The 22,867-nt window shown below is 40.7% G+C and overlaps 1 protein-coding gene across 1 annotated transcript in view; it reads left to right on the top strand.

Moving 5' to 3' along the window:
- fras1 (Fraser extracellular matrix complex subunit 1) overlaps nt 1-22,867 on the top strand; it is a 245,586-nt gene that overhangs the window by 121,742 nt on the left and 100,977 nt on the right. The window contains exons 18-20 of the mRNA XM_063898177.1: nt 5,492-5,632; nt 7,980-8,126; nt 22,027-22,182. Coding sequence (XP_063754247.1) covers nt 5,492-5,632; nt 7,980-8,126; nt 22,027-22,182 — 444 coding nt within the window. The remainder of the gene's footprint in view (nt 1-5,491; nt 5,633-7,979; nt 8,127-22,026; nt 22,183-22,867) is intronic.

Genomic DNA, 22,867 nt, shown 5'->3' with positions numbered 1-22,867 from the left:
GAACATTAAAGCATGGAAACATGTCACAGGCACAAAATACAAATGTGAAACCAAAGGGCCCCTTTAAGTAAAAGTACTAATACCACGCTGTAAAATTGTCCTCGATAAATATTTCACTTAAGTAAGAGTATGTATGTATAATCAACTAATGTACCTATAGAATCTAATCCAATAAAAATCTAAAATTAAAATACAAAATTAAAATAATTGATATTGAGTAAAAAAAAAATATCTACAGTAAATGTGTAGACATGCCAATGAGTTTTTCTCAATTGGCATGTTGATTAATTGTCTTATCGTTCAAATGTTATTGTAATTTATTAAAAAAAAACTTTCATTTAAACTTTTTCCAAATCTTGTATTTTTTAAGCAAAAGTCCTTATTATTATAATATTAAGTACCTCAAATCTGCACATAGGTACAAAACTTGAGTAAATGCACTTAGTAACTGATCATCACTGCTTCTAGACGGCACGTGATGCCACTCCAGAGGAATGAGATATTACCTCCTTGTTGTGTTTCTGCTGTGTAGCTCTCACAACTTTAATGCAATGATCAGCCCCGTATTGCACCAAGAGGATCGTTTGTGAAAGGCATTAAGAAGCACTCACACCCCCCAAACTAAATCACGACCTCATCGACTGCGCCCACCTCAAATTATGACCCTATCAGCACAAAACAATGTAATGAATCCGAGTGTGTGCACCCGATAATTTGTAATGAGAATGCCTGTACACACGAATTCTGGCATTACATGAATCAATATGCGCTTTCAAGCCCGCAACAAATTAGATATTCAAGCTGCAATAAAAGAACAAGAAGCTGCCTATCCATCTTGTTCTCTCCTCTTACTAATAAAAGAAGGTTGACATGAAGTCTATTGAGTACGCCTCTGAGCGTGCATTAGTTCTTCAACTGTTGATGTAAAAGTTTGTGTGGACTGGCACCAAGATGAGTCACGAGGCAGATTTGTGTTGATATTATTTGAGTCAACAGATCGCCAACCTGGACGTATCTGGGGAATGTAATGCAAAAAAATAATCTGGATGTGTACAAACATTTTTCCCAAATAAAAATAAAGCATTATTATTGTCAGCGTGTAGGCCATTGAGGTATATTAAAAGAATGTTTAGGCCCGAACATATTTCAAATGTAAGCTGAGATGAAAAGAATAAATGTAAGGTGTGTGGATGTGAGATAGTTGTCACATAGCAGCCTGTCAGAATAAACGTCTTTGAACTAACGCTGTGTGTGTCTGGGGGTCAGCCCTGAACGACACAGGCAGCAGAGGAGATATCACACAACGTGAATATTTTTACATCACAATTCATATTTCATCTTTAAAATAAACATTCGTGTTGGCTGTAATCTTACTCATTTCCGTTTTACCATCATCGAAAATATGTTCTTGGTATGTAAATAAGTAGCCAAAATAAAACAGAGCAAAACAAATCCCTGGGCTGAATCCTCCCGGACCCTCCTACAGAGGTCCAGGTAGCCTGAAAGCTGGAGGCAGATTTGTCTTAATATTATTTGTTTGAAAGATCGACAACCTGGACATATCTGGGGAATCTTTAATACAAAAAACTAATCTCGATGTGTACAAAAATGTTTCACAAAAAACCGATAAATATTTTGGTCCTGGAAATCAGCATTATTATCGTCAATGTGTATGCTATGGATGTATATTAAAAGAGTTTTTAGTGTCGTCGCTCTACTAGGTTGAAACCAGCTCAACATAACTGCTATGTCCCTCAAAATCGCGTTTTCAATTCCAACCAATGGATTAAGGTCCTCTGCCGGGTCTGGGCCTTCTCAAACAGAAATGCATTCTAAAATGTGGCTGCTCACTGTCACTTTAACGTAATAAAATAGGAATGTAGTTCCACAAAAGCTTTTTTTGATCCTCAAATACAAACTTGACCCACAAATGCTGATCAAAATGTGTACATGTTAAAAACATAATCACATAGAGTTTTTATTTACTTGAGCATCAATCAAATGTATTTATATTTATTTTTATTTGTGTAGTTTGTTTTTCTATATTAGCAGATCTTTTTTTTTATATTTTCCAAATCATCTTTGAGTTTACAAATCATTGTATAAAGAGACAAATCTAACTCGAGCAGATATTTTGTCTTTAGACCTCAGTTTACCAATGAAATTGCCATACAGGGAGCTGTATACATACAGTAAATGTCAGGGAAGAAGGGGATTATGGGTAGACGTCAGGTAATAAGGGGGGCAATGAATGAGATTGACGTTTTTGGCTGACACCGATGTGACTTTCCAAGGGCCTCACTCTGACACTGAAGTGTTCCCAATGGGTAAATGTTTTTAGTATTTTGACACTCAACACACACACACACACACACACACACACACACACACACACACACACACACACACACACACACACACACACACACACACACACACACACACACACACGGTAGTGTTGGCTCAGGTAAATCACCAGTCTTCTCCTGACAGTGGCTGTCATGCAGAGTGTACACAAGACCTGGATACAGCTGACAGCCCTCTGAAAGAATCCAGAGAGAAGTAATTATAAACACACACACACACACACACACACACACACACACACACACACACACACACACACACACACACACACACACACACACACACACACACACACACACACACACTGGCAGTGCACACAAACTCACAGACTTGGTGCTACTGGCCAGTGGGTGACCATCTTTTTTTGCCACCCTGTCAGAGTGGACAGCCACGCTCAGCTGTTTGTCTTTGCGCTGCCAAAACAGACATCAAATGCAACCCAAAAGGCCTGTTCCAGAGCAACAGTGTTGTGGGGTGAAGTGTGTGGGGGCATGTTAGGGAAGGGTAAAACTATTTGAAGCCAAGTGTAAAAATAGGACAAAGCACCGAATTGTTGCAGCCAAGGCCAAACTGCAGTGGCCGCAGGAAGGAGAGCAGTCCTCAGTGATCGTAAGGCTCCTGGTTTGTTAAACTTGTGCAAGACATTGAACCTCTCACCACTCCCTATGAGCAGGGTTCCACCTTTCATCACGACCTCTTCCTTCAGTTTATGAATGTGTGTGAATGGTCAGGATTGTGTTGTAAAGTGTAGTTGTTTGACTAAGAAAGCATGAAATACATGCAGTCCATTTACCATTGACCCATAACACATACATATAAGTTAATACTTAGAGGCATAATATTCTCATTTCCAGGTTCATAGTTGTAATTGTGTGCCTCTACTGTGACCTGTTTATGTGCTTAAATATTCAAAAAGGTCTTTATTTTTCTCTAAATATATCGCATAGATTTGGTTTTTGCTCACTTTTTGGGCGCAAAGCCTTGAAGGGAAAATAGCTAAATAGTCATTTAATTTAATAACAATTTTCCATGGTTACCTCCCCTTCTAGATGCACTTTATATAAGTGTTATCTGATTGGTTGCACATGGAAAGGTAAGCCCCAATCTAGGTCAAAGTTGAAATAATTTGAACATTGAACATTCTGATCAGTACTTGACACAGGGTATTGCCTAGTTGGGTGGCATGGCTCTCTCCATAGAAACAAAATGGCAACAGTAGTTCAGTCAGACAGCTCACGTGTTTCTTTGATATGTTTATTAGAAGCAGCATATAGTTTGAGTTTGGCAGCTAGGTTCGAGCCTCATCACTCCACAGATTTACAGAGAACATTGAGTGATGTTTAGATAACTAACCCCCGAGCCTGGATGGAGTAGGGGTGGTGGTGGGACAGGCGAGCATCAGCAACGTGGACGCAGCAGCAGCGAGGTGAACGCATTAGCAGTGTGGAAACAGCAGTAGCGGTAGCAGCATTAGCGAGGCAAAGGTAGGCAGATCTGACAGCTTAAATAGAGCGCCAGATTTAGGAGACTATGTCTGGTTGTTTGTGAGAGTAGCGAGGGGCTTTATGTGCGAATGTATCCTCGGTGCTCGAGTTGACTGCATGAACTAGGTCGCAGGCTTCGCTGCTCTGCTGGTTCTCTGAAGAAAGAGTAAGCCAATTGCAGAAACTAGTAAATACATTTGTCAAGATTCAATTCTGGTATCATAAAAGAACACTAGTAATGAAATTATTACTCCTAATATTCAGTTAGCTAGGGTACCTCTATGTCCAACTTCTTCAACACCGTAGACACCAAGTTGGAAAACATGAACATTTTGTGTTTGGTTTACCAAAGAAGCGTTTCATGATTGCCGAGTGACAGCAAGTTCATCTTTGCTGTCATTTGGAGGCAAGTTACCTGGTGTAGCTTCACCCTCCCTATCTGAAAGGAAAAAAATCCCCTTCAGATATAAATCTTTTAAAAATGTTCCTACCAGAAGTTTTATGCTTCATCATGTAAACTAAAAACTCCAGGCTAAGCAATACAGTTCATTACAGAAGTGTGTGCTGGCGTGTGGCCCTCTTGGATCGGGCCCTCTTAGCTGGCATTGACTCGGTGTTAATGGGCTCTTCTGATTGGTGGAGCTGGCTGCCGGCCTTATCTGAGTGTTACATTACTTCAGACTGGCAGAGCCTACTAAAAGGCTCTTGAGTCCCAGAACCCAAAAAATGCCAACAGGGGAGAAACAAGATAAAGCAGGGCAGCAGGATAACAGAAATAGTTTAGACAATTGGCTGCAGTTCAGACCCAGATACAGTGCCATCTATAATTAAATGAATACATCTACAGCTTACCAGCGGTCCACCATTCAGTTTTAATGTATAAATAAGGAACTACAGTAGAGCTACATTCCTAGATTATGTTTAAAAAAGCGAACACGGTTACGACTCATTGTGTCTCCTTCAGTTGTTCTGTGTCTCTTTATGGTCATTGTGTGTCTCTTAGTGTCTTCGCAACCTTTAGTATTTCCTTTTTTTCCTTTTTATGGTCATTTTGAGTGTCTCTGTTGTTGTGTGCCTATTGGCTGTTGTTTTTCGTATTTATATGGTTAATTTACCCCCTTTCCTAATCATTGAGTGAGTATCTTGGTCATCATTTTGAGTTTCTTTTGTAGTTCTGTGACTTTTTATGAATGTGTTGTGCCTCTTTGTAGTTTTCTTCCCCCTGTAGTCCTCATTTTGTGTCTCTTTTTGGTTTTATCCCTTTTCCTTAACATTGTCAGTCTCCTTGTGGTCATTTTGAGTCTCTTTGTAGTTTTTTGAATTTCTTTATATTGTTTAAATGGCATTTTGAGTCTTTCTCTGGTTGATGTGCATTTATTTGAGGGTGGGCCCTTGACATTTTGACATTTTTTTTGACTGTGACTTGTGACCATTAACTGAGCGCCTAATACTAAAAATGATAAAAATTGCATGTACACCAATATAGCACATTTTTAGACTGAGAGTACGGGCAGTCCTCTCGTTCTGTCATGTAGTTCTTCCTCTCGTGACAGTAAAGTGTTGGGAAGGAACAGCAAGGGATCGAGCATCCTCTGTCTGTGGTCCCGGCATTATTCTTTTCTTCTCTGTGTCCTTTTTAGAGTGTCATCCCTCCTGCTGGCTTTGTACTGGGCCATCTGCAGACAACTGCACATCCTGTCCCTCCCCATCAAGCCTGCATGAGGGCCTCTGTGTCCACACCAGCCCACAAGGCTTCTTTATCCAGGACAACCAGTGCCAAGGTGAGAGCACACACACACACACACACACACACACACACACACACACACACACACACACACACACACACACACACACACACACACACACACACACACACACACACACACACACACAAACACACACTTTATTTTCTGATGTATTTTATATGTTTTAATGAAAAATCTCTTATGCTTGTGTTAACCACAGACCTCTCAGTCATCTCTAAAAAATAACTTAAGTACTCTTTTTTTTTTTCTTTTTTTGTGCTTGTAGCTTTTGGTGTTCAAATCTGTAAAATGTTGCAAACATTTGTTCATTCATATAAAGCATTTTCCATAATATAAGGAATAAAATATGCCCCAAACATCTTTCCCAACAGTTGACCGCTTGGAATAAAATAGATTGCTATTATAGATTTACGGTGAACATTTTCTTACAGTATTTATAAGAAACCAGTGTAATCAACACTTTTCTTCAAATAAGCAAGAAAATAAACAAAAATAAATACTATTTTAATGTAGAATGAGAGAAAGTGAACATTCATTATTTATCTAACATTTTGTTTAAGAAGCTCTTTGAAGTTGTGATCTGTTTGGAGGCTGCTCACCCACTGCCTAGGTCCAGACTATAGCTTTATTTTAGTGAATGTAATGAAAAGCATTAATATTACAAAACCTTAATTTGGAGCCCCGGAGGCAGCTGTTAAAATTATGTTATTGTTCACCACAGAGTTTGATGTATTTTCAAGGTAAGGTCAGTGATGAAAACTTTTCACAGCTTGGTGCTAAAGTGGGATCAGTAGGAGTGTACTTTATTAAGCACTATCCCTCAAAATTGCTGTTTAGCCTTGTTTGAGTACTACTTGTTGCATTAACTACTAGAAAAGGAAGCATCAAGGCAAGATGTAATGCTATCAAAATGTATCCATAAAACCAAACTAAATGTTTAAGATCGATGTGTGGTTGTAAAAGTACAATAGCTACCACAGCATGTTTCCCACTGAAAAGAGCTGAGCAGGGCTCCTCTTCCAGTTTACCCCCCCACTCGACGACTCACCTTGTTAACGAAAATCCATTTGCTCTAATCTCCAATTCCTTACTTCGGCTCGGTTTACCGTCGCTGACCTCCTTTGAAGGACGAGCCCTTCTATCTCTAACAGCATACTGTATCTCAGTTTATTTTTCATTTCGAGGAAAGCTTACATATGTGGTAAACATCATTGAATATGTTGATTTTTTCCTCCATATTTTGGCTTAGTAATTAAAAAAGCAGATACCTGGACAGCAGGAAAGAATTATGGGCTCAGATTAAGTTTCCCCACTTGGATATCCAAATAAATGGGCTCTGTTTGTCTACCTCGCTGTTGATTGGCTCATTAGGAGCCACCCAGATACCCTAAAGAAGCATTGCATTTCTGTCTTAATGAGAATAAACTTTTACTGCTAAGTTTTGGTGAACAGCATGAAGTTAAGGCTCTATTTATCGATCCTGTATATAACAGCAATGAATCAAATGACTATGAGTTATGTGAATGGGGTTGCTCGTAACGACAAAGCCACAAAGAGTTATCATCAACTCTGCAGCCCTATGGTGCTTTCCCTTTTACTTATAGTTTATTGCTTTAGAGAACATTTATGTGTGTGTCTAGTGCCGGGGCCCTGGTAGATGTTTTTATCAGGAGATGGTTAGACCAAATTTGAGCTAAAAGTCAAATTAATATTGGATTAACATTCACCAGGTGGCTAGGGACACAACTCCAGATGAAAGATGAGGAGTTATATATTTTAGATGGATGTGTAGCTAGGCAACTGTTGGTTAAGTTTCCAGCCAGAAACATTGGAAACCTTCTCGATGGAAGTGTTGTACGAACAGTCAGGAAGCCATCAATAGAAAGTCAGGCCATAAGGTGCAATGTTTTTCTAAAGCACATTGAACTACTATAGATCATCCTTCTGGCATCCTCATCCATTCTCATCAACCAGTGATCTTACACTGCCAATAATGAGAGGGGGGAGACACGGCATGTATCTCATTTTCTCAATAAATCTGGACCCAGCTCTCCTCCTTTGTCTGCGTCCTCGTTGTCCTTCTACAGATTTCAATGGGGAAAGCCGTTGTTTTGACCACAATGCTTGCCAGCTTTAGCGCAATCACCCTTCAGCCACAGGGCTACTGACACATCTGTCCATAGACCCTTACATTGTAAAAGGAAAAACTCCCAAAGAAACCCAGAGTTAATGGGGAAAATGGAAGAAACCTCTGGGAGATCAACATAGGATGGACAGGTGTGGTGTGTGTACATTTTTGCCTTATATATTTTTTGCCTCCCCTCTTGTCCCCCTCCCAACTCTGTCCTCCACCTCCTAGCATGCCACCCGTCCTGTCAGACGTGCTCGGGGTCCTCTCAGGCTGACTGCACCTCCTGTCCACCGCTGGCCTCCCTACAGAGCGGATACTGCAGGACGAGCTGCCAAGAAGGGCTCTTCCTCAACGCCGTCACTGGACAGTGCCATAGTAAGTCAGCCTGTGTGTGTGTGTGTGTGTGTGTGTGTGTGTGTGTGTGTGTGTGTGTGTGTGTGTGTGTGTGTGTGTGTGTGTGTGTGTGTGTGTGTGTGTGTGTGTGTGTGTGTGTGTCATTTGCAAATACGCCGCCATGAGTGCTTGTATTTTTAGCCTTTGTGGCCGCAGTGGGAATAGAAACTACAAACACTGGCAGGGTAACTACCTTGCTCTGCATGCGGAGCTTTGCCCGATCACGCACACAGAGGCTAGCCAGTCTGCAGCTCCAATAAACTGCATGATTCATGAGAGATGCCAACCATCTTTGTAAAATACATGTGCTTGGATCTGAATTCTTGACTTAAAAGCCCTGCAGCTTCTCTTGAATTGTCAACGTCAAATGAACTGCAGGGCCCCGAGCTGTAGTTTAAGTCATATTTATCATGTGTTTACTGAAATGAGTAAGCGCTTTTTTTTGTTACAACTATTCTCCATAGGAAAAGTTGGACACAAAGCAGCTAATACTGACAAAGATGCGTTTACATGTTGAGGGTCCAAATTTAAAGACCACATATTACTGTATGCTCATCTTCAGGTTCATTTTTGTATTTTGTGTCTCTACCGTGACATGCCTCCATGCCTTAATGTTCAAAAAGGTCTTTATTTTTCTCATACTGCCTGAGCTGAAGCACCTCTTTTCACCCTCTGTCTGAAACCAGAGCCCAGTCTGCTCAGATTGGTTAGCTGGCCAGCAGCTCAGCTGTTGTGATTAGTCAACCGCTTAAAGATGTCCCGCCCCCTTAGTACTATGTGTTTAAGCGCTAGCCAATAGAAGAGTAAGCAAGGGGGGGGGGTTGTATGGGAAAAAAACTCCCTCTGGATGTTACTTTGGTATTTTAGCCTGTCCAGACCATTTTCATGCACAAAAACCTGTACAACACACTACAGGAAAGGGAAAACACAGAAAAGCATCATCCTCAAAAAAAACTAAACAGTTCCCTTAATTCATATGGAGCAGGTTTGGCTTGTAAAAAGTTCTAGGAATATTTTGAAATTCACTCCTGAAAAAAAACAAAGAATCACTTAATTATGACACCAGTTGGGAGGATTAGAATATAAATGCGTTCATCTCCTACTATAATTTATATGATAGCAGCTGCTTCAGTTTGTCAATCAGCCGTCTGCAGATCATTTCCAGATCCTTGTCTAGTCCTAATTATTCTTTATCAGATATACTGAGATGACTGACAGTTTGAGCACTTAGAAGTCTTGGTTGGATTTAAAAACAGGTAAATCATCAGTATAAAACATACTGCATCATAAAATGACTGGTTCTTTGAATAAAAGTATATTTCCTTTGTGTGTGGAAATTTAAGAAATGTTGCTGCAGTATTGGTTTACTCCTCTGATCCGTTCTTCCTAAAAGAGAATTTAAGTTTATGGGTGTATGTTTTTGAGCCGTATCAAACTGACAAAGAAGACGTTACTTCTGGGAATACAAATTGTAAATATTCCAACTAATACCCGTAACATAAACCTTTATTATTACTCAGCTTACTTCAATACTTCATTCTGATTGGTCAAATTGAACTTTTCAGAGGTTGTTAATCCTCGTTAACACACCGTTGCTAAGCACAAATAATGACTGTTGCTAAGGAGGATCAATAGAGAGAAGGAAAGAGGTTAAAAGACAGATCGTTGGACTTCACAGAAATCCCCAGAAGAAGACAGACAGGAAGTACACACTAACAGGAACACGATATGGTCTCTGGCATTATATCAGGACGTGTTAGTGGAACGGAACCTGTGAACAGACTTGGAGAGTTACAAAAACATGGATTGGTACTGCCGTCATTTTAAGTTACTATGTTGTTGCTTCAGTTCCAGCCGTTAGTACACTGTGGAACAGATGCTTTTTTTCTAAGCCGAAGCAATACGATAACATTGTAACACGGCCCACAACCATCAAACAAAAACACAGTAGCAATTCCTGACCAGAGGAACATGTTTACTGTCAGTGCGCACAAAACTACCACCATACATGTACCTGAACGGGCCGTCAGAACAAAAATAAAAACAGTAAGTAGGTATGCCAGATGGCCAGTGCAGCCCTGGAGGTACGTAATTTCCGAGATAATTATGTGTTTCTATGTTGAAGAAAGTGTCCTTTCAATATAATAGAAAAAACTTAGTGAAAGTAAGAGTGCTGAAAAACACTTCTATAACTCGGGCTCCTTTGCTACAATCAGGCAATTGTATCTCCAGTTTTTGGTGCTAATTACAAAAACTTTTTTAATGAGGTTTAGCTGGCAGTTATGCTTTTCTCTACGTGGAACATCCACGGGGATGAAAACCTTTCTTCAGATCTCTGCTAATAAACACCAGCCTTAGATACTCAACACCACCCTGCTTTACTCCTCATTGCGCACAAAATCGCTATTTGGCAAAATATGTTTAACTACCGGACAAAAGATAAATAGAAAAGGTAAGCTTGCAGTGTGTGTGTGTGTGTGTGTGTGTGTGTGTGTGTGTGTGTGTGTGTGTGTGTGTGTGTGTGTGTGTGTGTGTGTGTGTGTGTGTGTGTGTGTGTGTGTGTGTGTGTGTGTGTGTGTGTGTGTGTGTATAAAGGTAGGTCCTGCTGTTCTCCTCCCTCTCGCTGTGTAATGAAATTAGTTTTTCACCTCTCTGGACCGCTGGCTGTAGATTAAAAACAGGGCGTGTGTACACAATGGGACACCAGCATGGAGAAGATAGCAGGGCGGGGGGGTAAACAAAATCTCGGGGAGAAAACAGACACATTGACTTTCAATTACAGTTGTTGATGGCACAGTGTGTGGAGATCTGAAACTACACACCCACACACACACTCACACACACATGAGAAAATAAGCGTGGTTAAAACACATAGCTGTCTGCAAACACACACGCAACCTAATCTGAAATGGGTCAGGCTCGGCCAAACTCTAGTTAATTAAAGATGCCTGGCGGCACTTCTGGGCCACAGAAATACTCGGGTCATAATTTCTGCATGCCCAGGACACGTGCACATACACACACACACACACACACACACACACACACACACACACACACACACACACACACACACACACACACACACACACACCTTCTCTCAAACTCGTATTTTCTTAGTTGCAGATTCACACATACAGATTTTATTCCCCCTTCTTTTTTTTATTCTTGCTTTATCCTTTCCTTCTTTTTGACACACTTTATTTGCCATGCACACACACTTTCTTTTTCTATCTCTCTCACACACACACAAACACACACACACACACACACACACACACACACACACACACACACACACACACACACACACCCAGATACACTTTGTCATAAATTCCTATTATCTTACAAGTAGATTAACACGTACACATTATATTCCACTCTTTTATTCTTGCTTAATCATCCTTTCTTTTCGTCACACTGTTTTTCTTATGCATACACACTTTCTGTCTCAAACACACACAAACAAACTTATAATAACACGCAAACACTCTCACTCTTTAATTATTTAACTCACAGATATCAACATACACACATTTACACGTAATTTATCCTCCCCTTGTTTTTATTATTCTTGCTTTATCCTTTCCTCTTTCTGTCACACTTCCTGTCTCAGACACACACCGCACTCACACACAGACTATTTCTAAAACTCTAACTCTCTTAATCACAGATTAACTCATACACATTTTATTTCCTTCCTTTTTTATTCTTGCTTAATCTTTCCTTTCCTCTGGCACACACTTTATTTCACACGCACACACACTTTCTCTCTTTCACACAAACACTCAGCGTTGGAATCCCCCTCTGTGTTACATAACCTCTTAAGGCGATGAGGCTTGCGCTCTCAATCACAGCGGGTTCATATCAGAGCAGCCGTCCGAGGCAAATGTCTCACTACCATCTGTCTTCTGTGATTCTCCCCCCATCTGTCTTCCTCTCACGTCCTCCCTTTGTCCCTTCCTCTCATTTCATTCATACATTACAGCAGCAGCACTCTTATCACTCATACTTTATACGTCGAAGGTGCTTTGACAAATTCCACCAGTGCTTGTCCTTAAAACTTGCTTATCTTAAACCTTAAATTGTCCTTAACCGATGCTCACAAATCCTTTATTTGACCTTTTATATTAGATAAAGAGGCAAGCACTGGTCATAAAGTAAAACAAATAAGTACACATCCTTGGTAAAAAAATAACTAACAGCTTAAATATAATTTGTGAGGGAAATGTGTTATTTTTTCTTGTTTTTCTAGATGTTTTCACAATTGTTAAATGACAACAGGTGATATATCGCAAAGATGAGTACAGGCAATCAAACGGGCTGTAAAATCTCTAGTATTTCAGTAAATGTTTCAATGGGTTTTCCTTAAAGGGACCCCAACATTCAATTTTTTCCCCCCTGTCCTGAAATATGTTATGTTTTTGTGCATTTAAATGGTCTGCAAAGGCTAAAATCCCCAAATGTTACTTCAGAAGGAGAAAAATAAAGACCTTTTTGAACGCTTAAGCATGTAAACATTTCACAGTAGAGCCACAAAATACAAATATGAACCTGAAAATAAGCACAACAGGGCCTCTTTTACCTTTTACTTTGACCCTCCAAGTGGTTTTGTGCAAAATACTCAAAGGAACCTCAGCTAAAGAGGAACAATGGATGACAAAAAGAAAGCTGAAGATCTATTGTGCAACATGCCAAAATGTAAAACCTGAATTGAAAAGAGCCCCTGTGGTCAAAAAAGAAAAGAAAAACATAACAATTGTGCTTTTCCGGATGACCAAGATGGCGCCGAGGATGGCTGCCGTGTCTCGAGCTCCTCAACAACTCCACATCTTAGTGTTTTTATTGTTTTACTTTGTTGGTTGTTTTTAACTTTTTTTGCAACATGCAAACCGCCCAAGCGAGCCCTATCATCCAATATGATAGAGAACAACTTTTACACATCAGGTCGCTGGTGGACAGCAATAATCCACCACGACCTGCAAACAATGGAGAGTCTTTGTGTCAACCTGCTGGAGCTCTACCTGTGGAGCGCAGGAGGACGAGACAACGAGGTTCCCGGGCCGGGGTCCTGGTCAGTCTGAGGAAACGTGAAAACAGGCCTCCTTTACCGAGTTTACTTCTGGCAAATGTCCAATCCCTGGATAATAAGCTGGACGAACTCCGTAGCAGGGTGGCATTTCAACGGGACATTAAGACCTGTAATGTTTTGGTTTTCACGGAGACTTGGCTCGACCCCTCAATACCGGACGCCGCCATTGCTCCACACAGATTCTCCATTCATTGCTAGGATCGAACAATAATCTCAGGGAGAGCAAGGGAGGAGGTGTGTGCTTCATGATTAACAACAAGTGGTGCTCAGGTGTGGAAATAATTTCTTCGGACTGTTCTCCCAGCCTAGAGCACATCATGATCGGATGCCGGCCTTTTTATCTGCCGAGGGAGTTCACATCGGTTGTTTTAACAGCAGTGTATGTTCCGCCGCACCCAGACAACAACATAGCGCTGGAGGAGCTGGATGGGATTATCGACAGGACAGAGACTTCACGCCTGGAGGCCGCATTTATTGTGGCCGGGGATTTTAACAGAGCCAACATGAAGAAAGTCCTGCCGATATACTATCAGCACGTCAGCTGCCCCACGCGCGGTGGAAATACACTGGACCATCTTTACACTCCTTTCCGGCATGGATATAAAGCCCTCCCCCGCCCCCCGTTCGGCAAGTCAGACCACATATCTTTTCTTCTGCTCCCCGTTTACCGGCAGAGACTGAAGAGGGACCGACCTGTGACGAGGACAGTGCAGTGTTGGTCTGAGCAGTCTGACTCTGCTCTCCGCCACTGCTTTGGCATCACGGAGTGGTGTGTGTTTGAGGAGGACGATATAAACACACACACTGACGCGGTCATTTGCTACATCGGCAAATGCATCGATGACGTCGTGCCGCGGATTACTGTACGGACATTCCCAAATGAGAAGCCCTGGATAAACGGCGAGGTCCGAGCTAAACTTAAAGCACGAGCCATCGCGCACAGCCGCAGGTGATTTGGATGAGTACAGGAATTCCAGGTATGCACTCCGGAGAGTTATTAGCAGTGCGAAAAGACAATACAGGGACAAGGTGGAGTCTAACTACAAGGGCAGATGAACTGAACACATTTTATGCATGCTTTGAGAGGCCCCCGGCTGTGGAGGCACAGAAGGCCCAGGATCCCTGCTCACTGGTTTTAACCAGTGCAGATGTGTGTAGATCTCTGAAAAGGATCAACGCACACAGGGCTCCTGGACCTGATGGCATCCCTGGCCGTGCTCTCAAGGTGTGTGCAGTTCAGCTGGCAGATGTGTTTTCAATAGGTCACTGCTCCAGTCTGTAGTCCCCACATGCTTTAAAGAGTCCATCATTGTCCCTGTCCCCAAAAAGACAAAACCTGTGGGCCACACACAGCTCCAACACCATCATCAAGTTTGCTGGCGACACGACCGTCATCAGCCTGATCACAGACGGCGACGAGATGGCGTACAGAGAGGAGGTCAGAGCCCTGACATCTTGGTGCCAGGACAACAACCTTCATCTCAACGTCAGCAAAAACAAAGGAGCTGATTATGAACTAAGGAAGAGAGGCAGAGAGAGGCACACACACCCATCACCATCGACGGGACTCCTGTGGAGAGAGTCAGCAGCTTCAGGTTCCTCGGGGTAAACATCAGTGAGGACCTGACATGGACACATCACACCAGGGTCATATCCAAGACGGCTCGACAGCGGCTCTTCTTCCGCCGCAGGCTGCGGAAGTTCAACATGGACTCCAGGATACTCTGCAACTTCTACAGGTGCACCATCGAGAGTATCCTGACTGGCTGCATCACCGCCTGGTATGGCAGTTGCACCGCCCTCAACCATAAGACTCTACAGAGGGTGGTGAAAACTGCTCAGCACATCACCAGGACGGAGCTGCCATCCATGGAGGACCTCTACACCCAGCGGTGTAGGAAGAAGGCCGGTAGGATATTAAAGGACCCCCATCACCCCAGCAACAATCTGTTCTGTCTGCTGCCGTCTGGCAGACGGTACCGCAGCATCTGGACTAAAACCATCAGACTCAGAGACAGTTTTATACCACAGGCTATAAGACTGCTGAACTCCTGAGCTCTGTGAATGTCTACTCACATCTGTTTGTAGTACACATATCTATATATTTTACATTTCTGCCATATACATCTGTTTATATGTAATATATGCATCTGTCCATACCTCTTCATTCAACAGTGAAAGTTAAATACTGTAGTATTAAATAATTTCAATGTATTCCACATATGTATATATTTTACATCTTTACATCTTTATTGTTGTTATTGTAAATATTCTTCTCTCTTTTTGCACTATTTTATTTATTATTTATTTATTTATGTATGTTGCGTTATTGGAGGAGCATGGGATATAAGATTTTCATTGTCAACATATACGTTGTATATGCTGTGCATATGACCAATAAAACCATTGAACCTTTGAACCCTTTGAACCTTTGAACCTTGAACCTTTTCCAACTGGAAGCTTGAGTTCTGAGTCCCACATGAGGAATATCAGCTGCAGTGAGAGTAACAAACTCTGTTACCAACCTGCTTCTTCTCAACCCCCCATCTTCCTGTTCTTAACCCCTCCTTGTCTGGTGGAAAGAAAATCCCCTTCTGAGCCTGAAACGTGAGAGTGAACAGCTGACAGAGTTTATTGTATACTTCATAATTGTGTTGGAGCCTTTATTTAACAACATACAGTATGAAGCTCAGTAGACCGGTATGTTGGATAACAGCAATGTATCACAATAGAAATGATGCATCACCATAGAAACATGGCACACCAATTTTTAAATCAAATATTTTTTTCTCTGTTCTCAGTACAGAATAAAACCCCTTGAAGGAAACACATAAGACACGTTGTTCCCTAAAGCAGCAACTTTTGTTAATCCCTCTATTCTCATGCATTCATCATGTTTTCATGCTAAACAAAAACATGAATGTGTTACGCTATAAACAAACTGGATAAGGTGACTCTATTTAGTTGAATAGAGTTTAAAAAAACTACGTATTTTTTCAATTTCAACAGGCTTTTTAAGTCTCTTGTACCGTTTAGCATTCTCACTTTAGCATTTTTCCTTTTTCTTTTCTAATGTACAGACTGCATGGACCAGGATTGTTAATAATAATTAATAATACATAATACACAATACAGGAAGTAACATCTCAGTGTGACCCTGAGCCGAGGTCATGTTTATTATTGATAGGGATTAACATTGTTAAAGACCCTATGCATTTAGGGTAATCTGCCCCCGAGAACATCAAAATGATAGAATACAAAAACATGAATACAATAAGAAAACATGGATATGGAAATGTACATTTAAACTCTGCTGGCTGTAGAGAATAGCTAACTGACTAAATGTAGAAAAGGTAAGTGCACAAAATGCTTTATTATCTTTGCAAAGGGTTAAGTCTTTCATGCTCCCTTACTTACTTGCTAGGAATGACAGCTAAAATAAACTCAATAGAAAGTTATTGTGTCAAAACGCTGACATGTAGCTTTTGATGTTCCACACATTATGTAAACAACATTGAATTGTTGCTGCTGACCAGCTTTTAACAAGTAAAAAAAAAAGATCATTCCACAAAGGTTGTGTCATTTGTACCTTATTGAATAAATACTATATTGATAAAACCTCTCTTTACAAAGTTATTTTTTGTCTTCATTAATGTAGACTTTTTTGTGTGAGTGTTTTGAGTGTGCATTTGTGTTTATGTACATGTAAATGGGTTGCATTGGCTAAAATCCCAATGTTCCCTTCAGTTGGAGTTTCTCACTTTTTGAACAAATAAACATGTCACAGTAGAAGCAGAAATTCAAATATGAACCTGAAACTTAACACAATAGGGCCCCTTTAAATGTATTTTCTGTTTTCCAGAACAATCAATATCCTAATTCTAATACAAGGGCAACTATTTATTTTTATTTTTTTGGGCGACAGAGCCAACAGTGCCTCAGGACTGAACATGAAGTAAGACTTCTTAAAAAGCTGCTTCTGTAAATCTGCTCTTTGTTGGGGCAACATGTCTAGACAGGATGAAGTTAGCTTCAGAGGACCACACATCTCCTCTCCGTCTCGTCTTACGCCTGTAGCTTCAAATAATGATGATGTCCCACTTTTGTTCCTCTTGCTTTCTGAACTCTCACTGCACTCCAGCTACACCCCCCCCCCCCCCACACACACACACACACACACACAAAACAAGTGATATTCTCTTTTCAAATGGGACAAGGAACAAGTGAGAGACATTATAGTCTTTTTTTTCTGTATGACTTGTTGAAGAAGTATCTGCTCTATATATTTCAAGAGATGCAAGGGGGGTTGCAATGATACGGGATAATGTCTGGAATAAATCCGGTCCACAAGAGAATATGATTATCCAGTCTGCGTGTGGGGCATTTATAGCTCCAGCATACCTTTTTATGCGCTTCAAAAATGGTAACTACGCCATAAATAGGTGCTCAGTGGACCCAAATCGATAGCATTTCAGTTTTATATTCAGTTTTAGTCTGCACAGTCAATAATCCCTGACGCCTGAGTTATCTTATCTCCTCCTTGGAGCCATTTGTTTTGCGCCCGGAGCCGGATTGCCTGAGGAGTGTTGGCAGGAGGAATGCTGATACGTGTTTTGTTGTAAAGTGATGTGAAAGGCGTGGATGGGAGATGACATGAGAGGAAGTACAGTTTTTTCCTTCTACTTCTTTTGCTCTGTTGATATTGGAGCTGCTTGAGACGGAGCATGTGACTCACCTGAGCAGATGCCACGCTGAGGAGATGGCAGTTTGAAGCTCTACAAGCGTTTGTCAGAGGAACAGCTGCTGTGGAGGCATAAATAATCACCGTCTGAGTTAAATGTCAGCCACTAAGAAATACACACAAAGCACACACAAGATCAAAACATTTTCCATTTAATTAAAACACTGTACAATCTAATTCATTAATCACTGACCCTGCTCTCACATAAGAGTCCTTCAACTAAATGTCTTGAAGGAAATGTCTGCTATTATACAAGAGTCTTGACTACAAACACTTTACTAATGGGTTATCCAAGTGAAAAATGCCATTAATAACTTATCGTAAACATAGCTACACGTTTGTCTTTAATCCCCAACATCTAACGAAAACAGGTTTCACATCAACGTGACCTTAACCCTAACCCTGCCACATACATCTACCATTAAAACACCAGTATAATGGCTTTACCATTGTTTGAATGAAAAATGCACCCCTAGGTTTCTTATGTATAGTGGCCCACAGGTGCAATCCCGTAACTTCATAACTGAACAGTCCACAAGTGTTCATAAGTGCTCCGGTCCCAGCTGTGTGGATAACTTTTAAGTATCCCTGTTTCTGTTGTGTTTTGAGCTTTCGTACAGTGTTTTTTTATTTGCAGCGTTTTTTTATTTGCCGCGTTTTGCATTTGCAGCAACTTTCATTTGCAGCGTTACGTTTATGCAGCGCTTTTGGTAAACTCTGCACATGCGTTGTCAAGTTGGTAAATATGTTTCTTCATTTAGATGTGTTTCGGCACATTTGAGAAAATGCAGCACAATTCTTCCTATGGAAATATTTTTGGCCGTTGTATCACGTTTGCACCAGTCAGCCGCCATATAAACAGCTGGAGTGAAGCACAATGTAGGTGGCTTCGGACACTGAAATTGTGGCAATGCAGACACCGCCTCACTCATGGCTTACCTGATAGGGCTAATGTGAAAGAAGTGGAGTATTACTGCCGCCTATGCTAGCCTCGGTGACTCATCAGCGCAAACAGATAGCAAATAGCAACCTGTGATAGCAACAGATAGCATACCTGTTTTTAAAGTAACCATGCTGAAAACTTGCTTTTGAAACCTTTCCCCTACTATTGATGATGTTATACATGTACAGTACATTTGAAATCTTAAATATGTTTAGTGAAGCAAAAAATAAGTTGTTCCCTGTTCTTTCACTTTTTCCTCCTCTTATATCTTTTTATATGTATTGTCTCAGAAGAAGAGCCTAAAAGTCAACCTTCAGGTAGCATGTAAAGTTACACAGGAGTTGAAATAAAATGTATATGAATCGTCCTTCAGATTCAGATCTTTGGTTTTTAAGACTTAAGACTGCTGATGTATACAGGTTTACTGCTGGTGTCAGCACTTTCTTCATAAAAATTCTAAAACTGCTGAATTATTCTTTTTTAAGAAAATGGAACAAGGAAAAAAGTGCTTGTCGGATGAAAAGTACATTGCATGAATAACAAAACCATGGAAACAGTGAATTAGGTGCAACATAAGAGTTTGTTGTTAAAACCAACACCTTAAACTAAGAATAGAAAATGTTTCGAGAGAGGTATATTACGTCTACGATTTAGTTTGCTCATATTGCATTATTTAAATTCACTTTCCTTGGATTTAATAATTGTTCTCCATAAATGTAAAACAAAAGACTTTTATAATTCATTCGGAAAATTTCATGTCACATTTCTGACTTAATCCAGACCTGGTTATGTTTAAAGGGGCCCTGTTATGCTCATTTTCAGATTTAATATATATATAAAGTCAAGGTACTCAGATTAGCTTCGCCTGCTATGCTAACATCACCCGTTTTATAGCAGACAAACTTTCATAACAGCGTTGTGATGCCAAACAGCGTCGGTTCAGACTGAAACACATACACTGATGGGGATGGGGGCTATGCATCAGTTGCTTGTGTGACAGTCAGACAGTGAATACTTTCCATCGGCATTTACCGCCCGCTGCAGTGCTGCTTGTCCACTGGCGGCCGCTGAACTACATTACTGAAAAATGAATCACGGCACTCTTGAGAAAATGATAAGGTTTAAGAAGAAGTTCTTTAATTCAATCTGGCTTCATATGACAAAAGCAACACGATCATCGACCCAACGCAGTCCCCGACTCTTGTTGTGAGCGGCGTTAGGGAGAAAATCAGCAACGTAAACGGTGATGTCACGACGAAGCGCCACTCATTTAGCTGTCAAAACACAAATGTCTATGGATAGCCTACCTTATATAAGTGTTGTATGAGCATTAATACCAGACATTTTGACCGGCAGGTTTTGAATTTACAGTTTTTTAAATACATTTTACCAGCTAAAAACCGGTAATTACCGGCTAACGGAAACCCTGATACATATATAGATATATATATACAGCCTCAGAAAAAAATAAGAGACCACTCCACATTTTTCTTAAATCTCAACCTCTACATGTATGGCAGCCATTCCAGTGTGTGTTGAATTTCAGTAGTTTAGAGAATACAATCAAATAAAAAATAAAAACATTTACCTCAAAGACATATCTATAAATAGTAAAACCGGAGAAACTGATAACGCTGAATGGTTTCTTAATTTGTTCCGTAGCTGTATATATCTATATATATTGTGCCTCTTCTGTGACATGTTTACATGCTTACATTTTCAAATGAATTATTTTTCTTATACTGCCTGGGCTGCAGCACCTCTTTTCACCCTCCGTCTGAAACCAGAGCCCAGACTGTTCTGATTGGTCAACCATTTAGAAATCTCAGGAGTAATTGCTTGGAGCGCTAGCAAATGGAAGCGTGAATGTAACATAGTGATGCCGCAGTGATGTCACTATGTTACAGAAGTAAACAAAGGAGTCCAATGGAGGCGTTTCAGGATTGTGGATTGTGTGGGAGAGAAACTCCCTATGGAGGGAACTTTGTGATTTTAGCCTTTGCAAGCGATATTGCACATTGCGCTAAAACCTATACAACACACTACAGGAAAGGAAAAACCCCAAAAAGTGTAATTTGGCCTCCATAATACTTTCCCCTTGTAACCACTACAAACTTTTCTCATTTAGGATCATCCTTCTCACAGGAAAAAACTGCTCTCATTGTCCTCAACTTTCCAACATCCTTAGGGGATCAGCCTCCTTATCTTCCCCCCTAACCTAGCTGCAACACAGCTCTTCACCTGCACAGCCCCCCTCATTCTGCTTTTCACTGTAGATAGTTATCTCGGCACGGACAGATAACTTTAAGGTACCCGCCACTGTGCAAGCCAGACCAAACCCAGACACCATCAGATAAATTACTGGAAGTTGTTCCTCTTTGTTCTGCTAATCTCTGCTCCATTCTGGAAACCCTGCTGCACTGTGGGTACATGCAGGTCTGTGGGCATACAGTAGGTGGATGGTGTGTATTATCTAAAATAAAGAGGAAGATTTAAAGTGATAGATAGGGAGACAGAAATGACACCATGTGAGCCATAATTTCTCTTCAGATTTTATATCTCCCATAAAGAGTCAGAGCTCAGGTTTAATTTGTGCGATTTACCACCCAATTCCATTATTTCTACGTTAGAGATCCTCCTTAAAATCATTCTTTTATGATGTTTAATTCCTTTTGTGTTTTGTTCTGTATTAATTGCTCATGTCTTCACTTGTTGCCTTTTCTTTTGTGTGTCTTTCAAGAGGTCCCCCGCAGGCTTTAATCCTCTCAAAGGTTTTAGAAGGAGTAAAAATAGATCAAAGAATTTTTAGAACAAATACATGTCCGTTGAAATTTTGCTTTCCTTTCAACATATTCAACTGTGGGCAGGAAGATTCAGCAAATCTGTGGCCCTCTCTATGTCCTCAGTTTAAGAAATCTTAGTGTCGGAAAATAAATCAACTACAAATTATTGGTCCTTTTTTATTCTTACAATAATAACAAATACGTTTGTTAGTATGTCAGGTAACAATATTAGGTATTTGCCTGACTTTTAGGGTGGCTTTATATTTATGTGTTGATGAATGATGTAAGAATTAAAAGCATCCTTCCTGTGTGTGTCCTTCCAGTGTGCAGCTCAGATTGTCAACGCTGTACAGCAGACCTCCAGACCGGCATCGGCAGTGTGTGTCTCTGGTGTAAAGTGGCGAGGACCTGGCTGCTTGGTGATCACTGTGTCTCCCACTGTCCTCAGGGACACTACGGCTGGCACGGAGCCTGCATCAGTAAGGACTTTTACTCCCTCACGTATATAGAGTTGCACAGGTTATTTCTGCTTTTTAATTTCTAATTATGTGCAATGCCTTGTTTTGTTTTATGCTGCTACAGCAAAAAACACATCCTAGTTTGGGATTAATAAAGTACTTATTATCTTATGACGTGTTTCCTACAGGCTGACCAGGAATTTAGCATCACAAGGGGTTCCACGACAAAAAGCAATGAGATCTTTCAGGATTTCATTAGAGTGCAGTGCAGTAAATAAGATCTGTGTCAGGCCAATGCTTATACAGTGGTATGCAAAAGTTTGGGCACCCCTTAGGAAAACCACTGCATCAGTTTGTCACTTGCTGAGCTTTTGAAGCAGCAACTTCATTTTAACATATGTTATACCTTATGGTAACAGAAACATCTCAGTAGTGAAATAACTTTTATTGGTCAAACAGAAACATGTTTATGTGCATTCAAACAAAAATAGGCATGTGCATAAATTTGGGCACCCCTAAGAAATAATTCCATTAATATTTAGTATTGCCTCCTTTTGCTGCAATAACGGCCTGTAGACGCCTCCTGTAGCCACAGACAAGTCCCTTAAGCCTGGCAGGTGGTATTTTGGCCCATTCTTCCACACAAAACGTCTCCAGTTCAGTCAGGTTTCTTGGCCTCCGTGCATGGACAGCCTTCTTCAAATAA

Source organism: Eleginops maclovinus, chromosome 12 (assembly GCF_036324505.1).
Source record: "Eleginops maclovinus isolate JMC-PN-2008 ecotype Puerto Natales chromosome 12, JC_Emac_rtc_rv5, whole genome shotgun sequence".
Classification (NCBI taxonomy): Eukaryota; Metazoa; Chordata; class Actinopteri; order Perciformes; family Eleginopidae; genus Eleginops; species Eleginops maclovinus.
The sequence above is the reverse complement of the archived record's forward strand: the minus strand, read 5'-3'. Positions and strand labels throughout refer to the sequence as shown.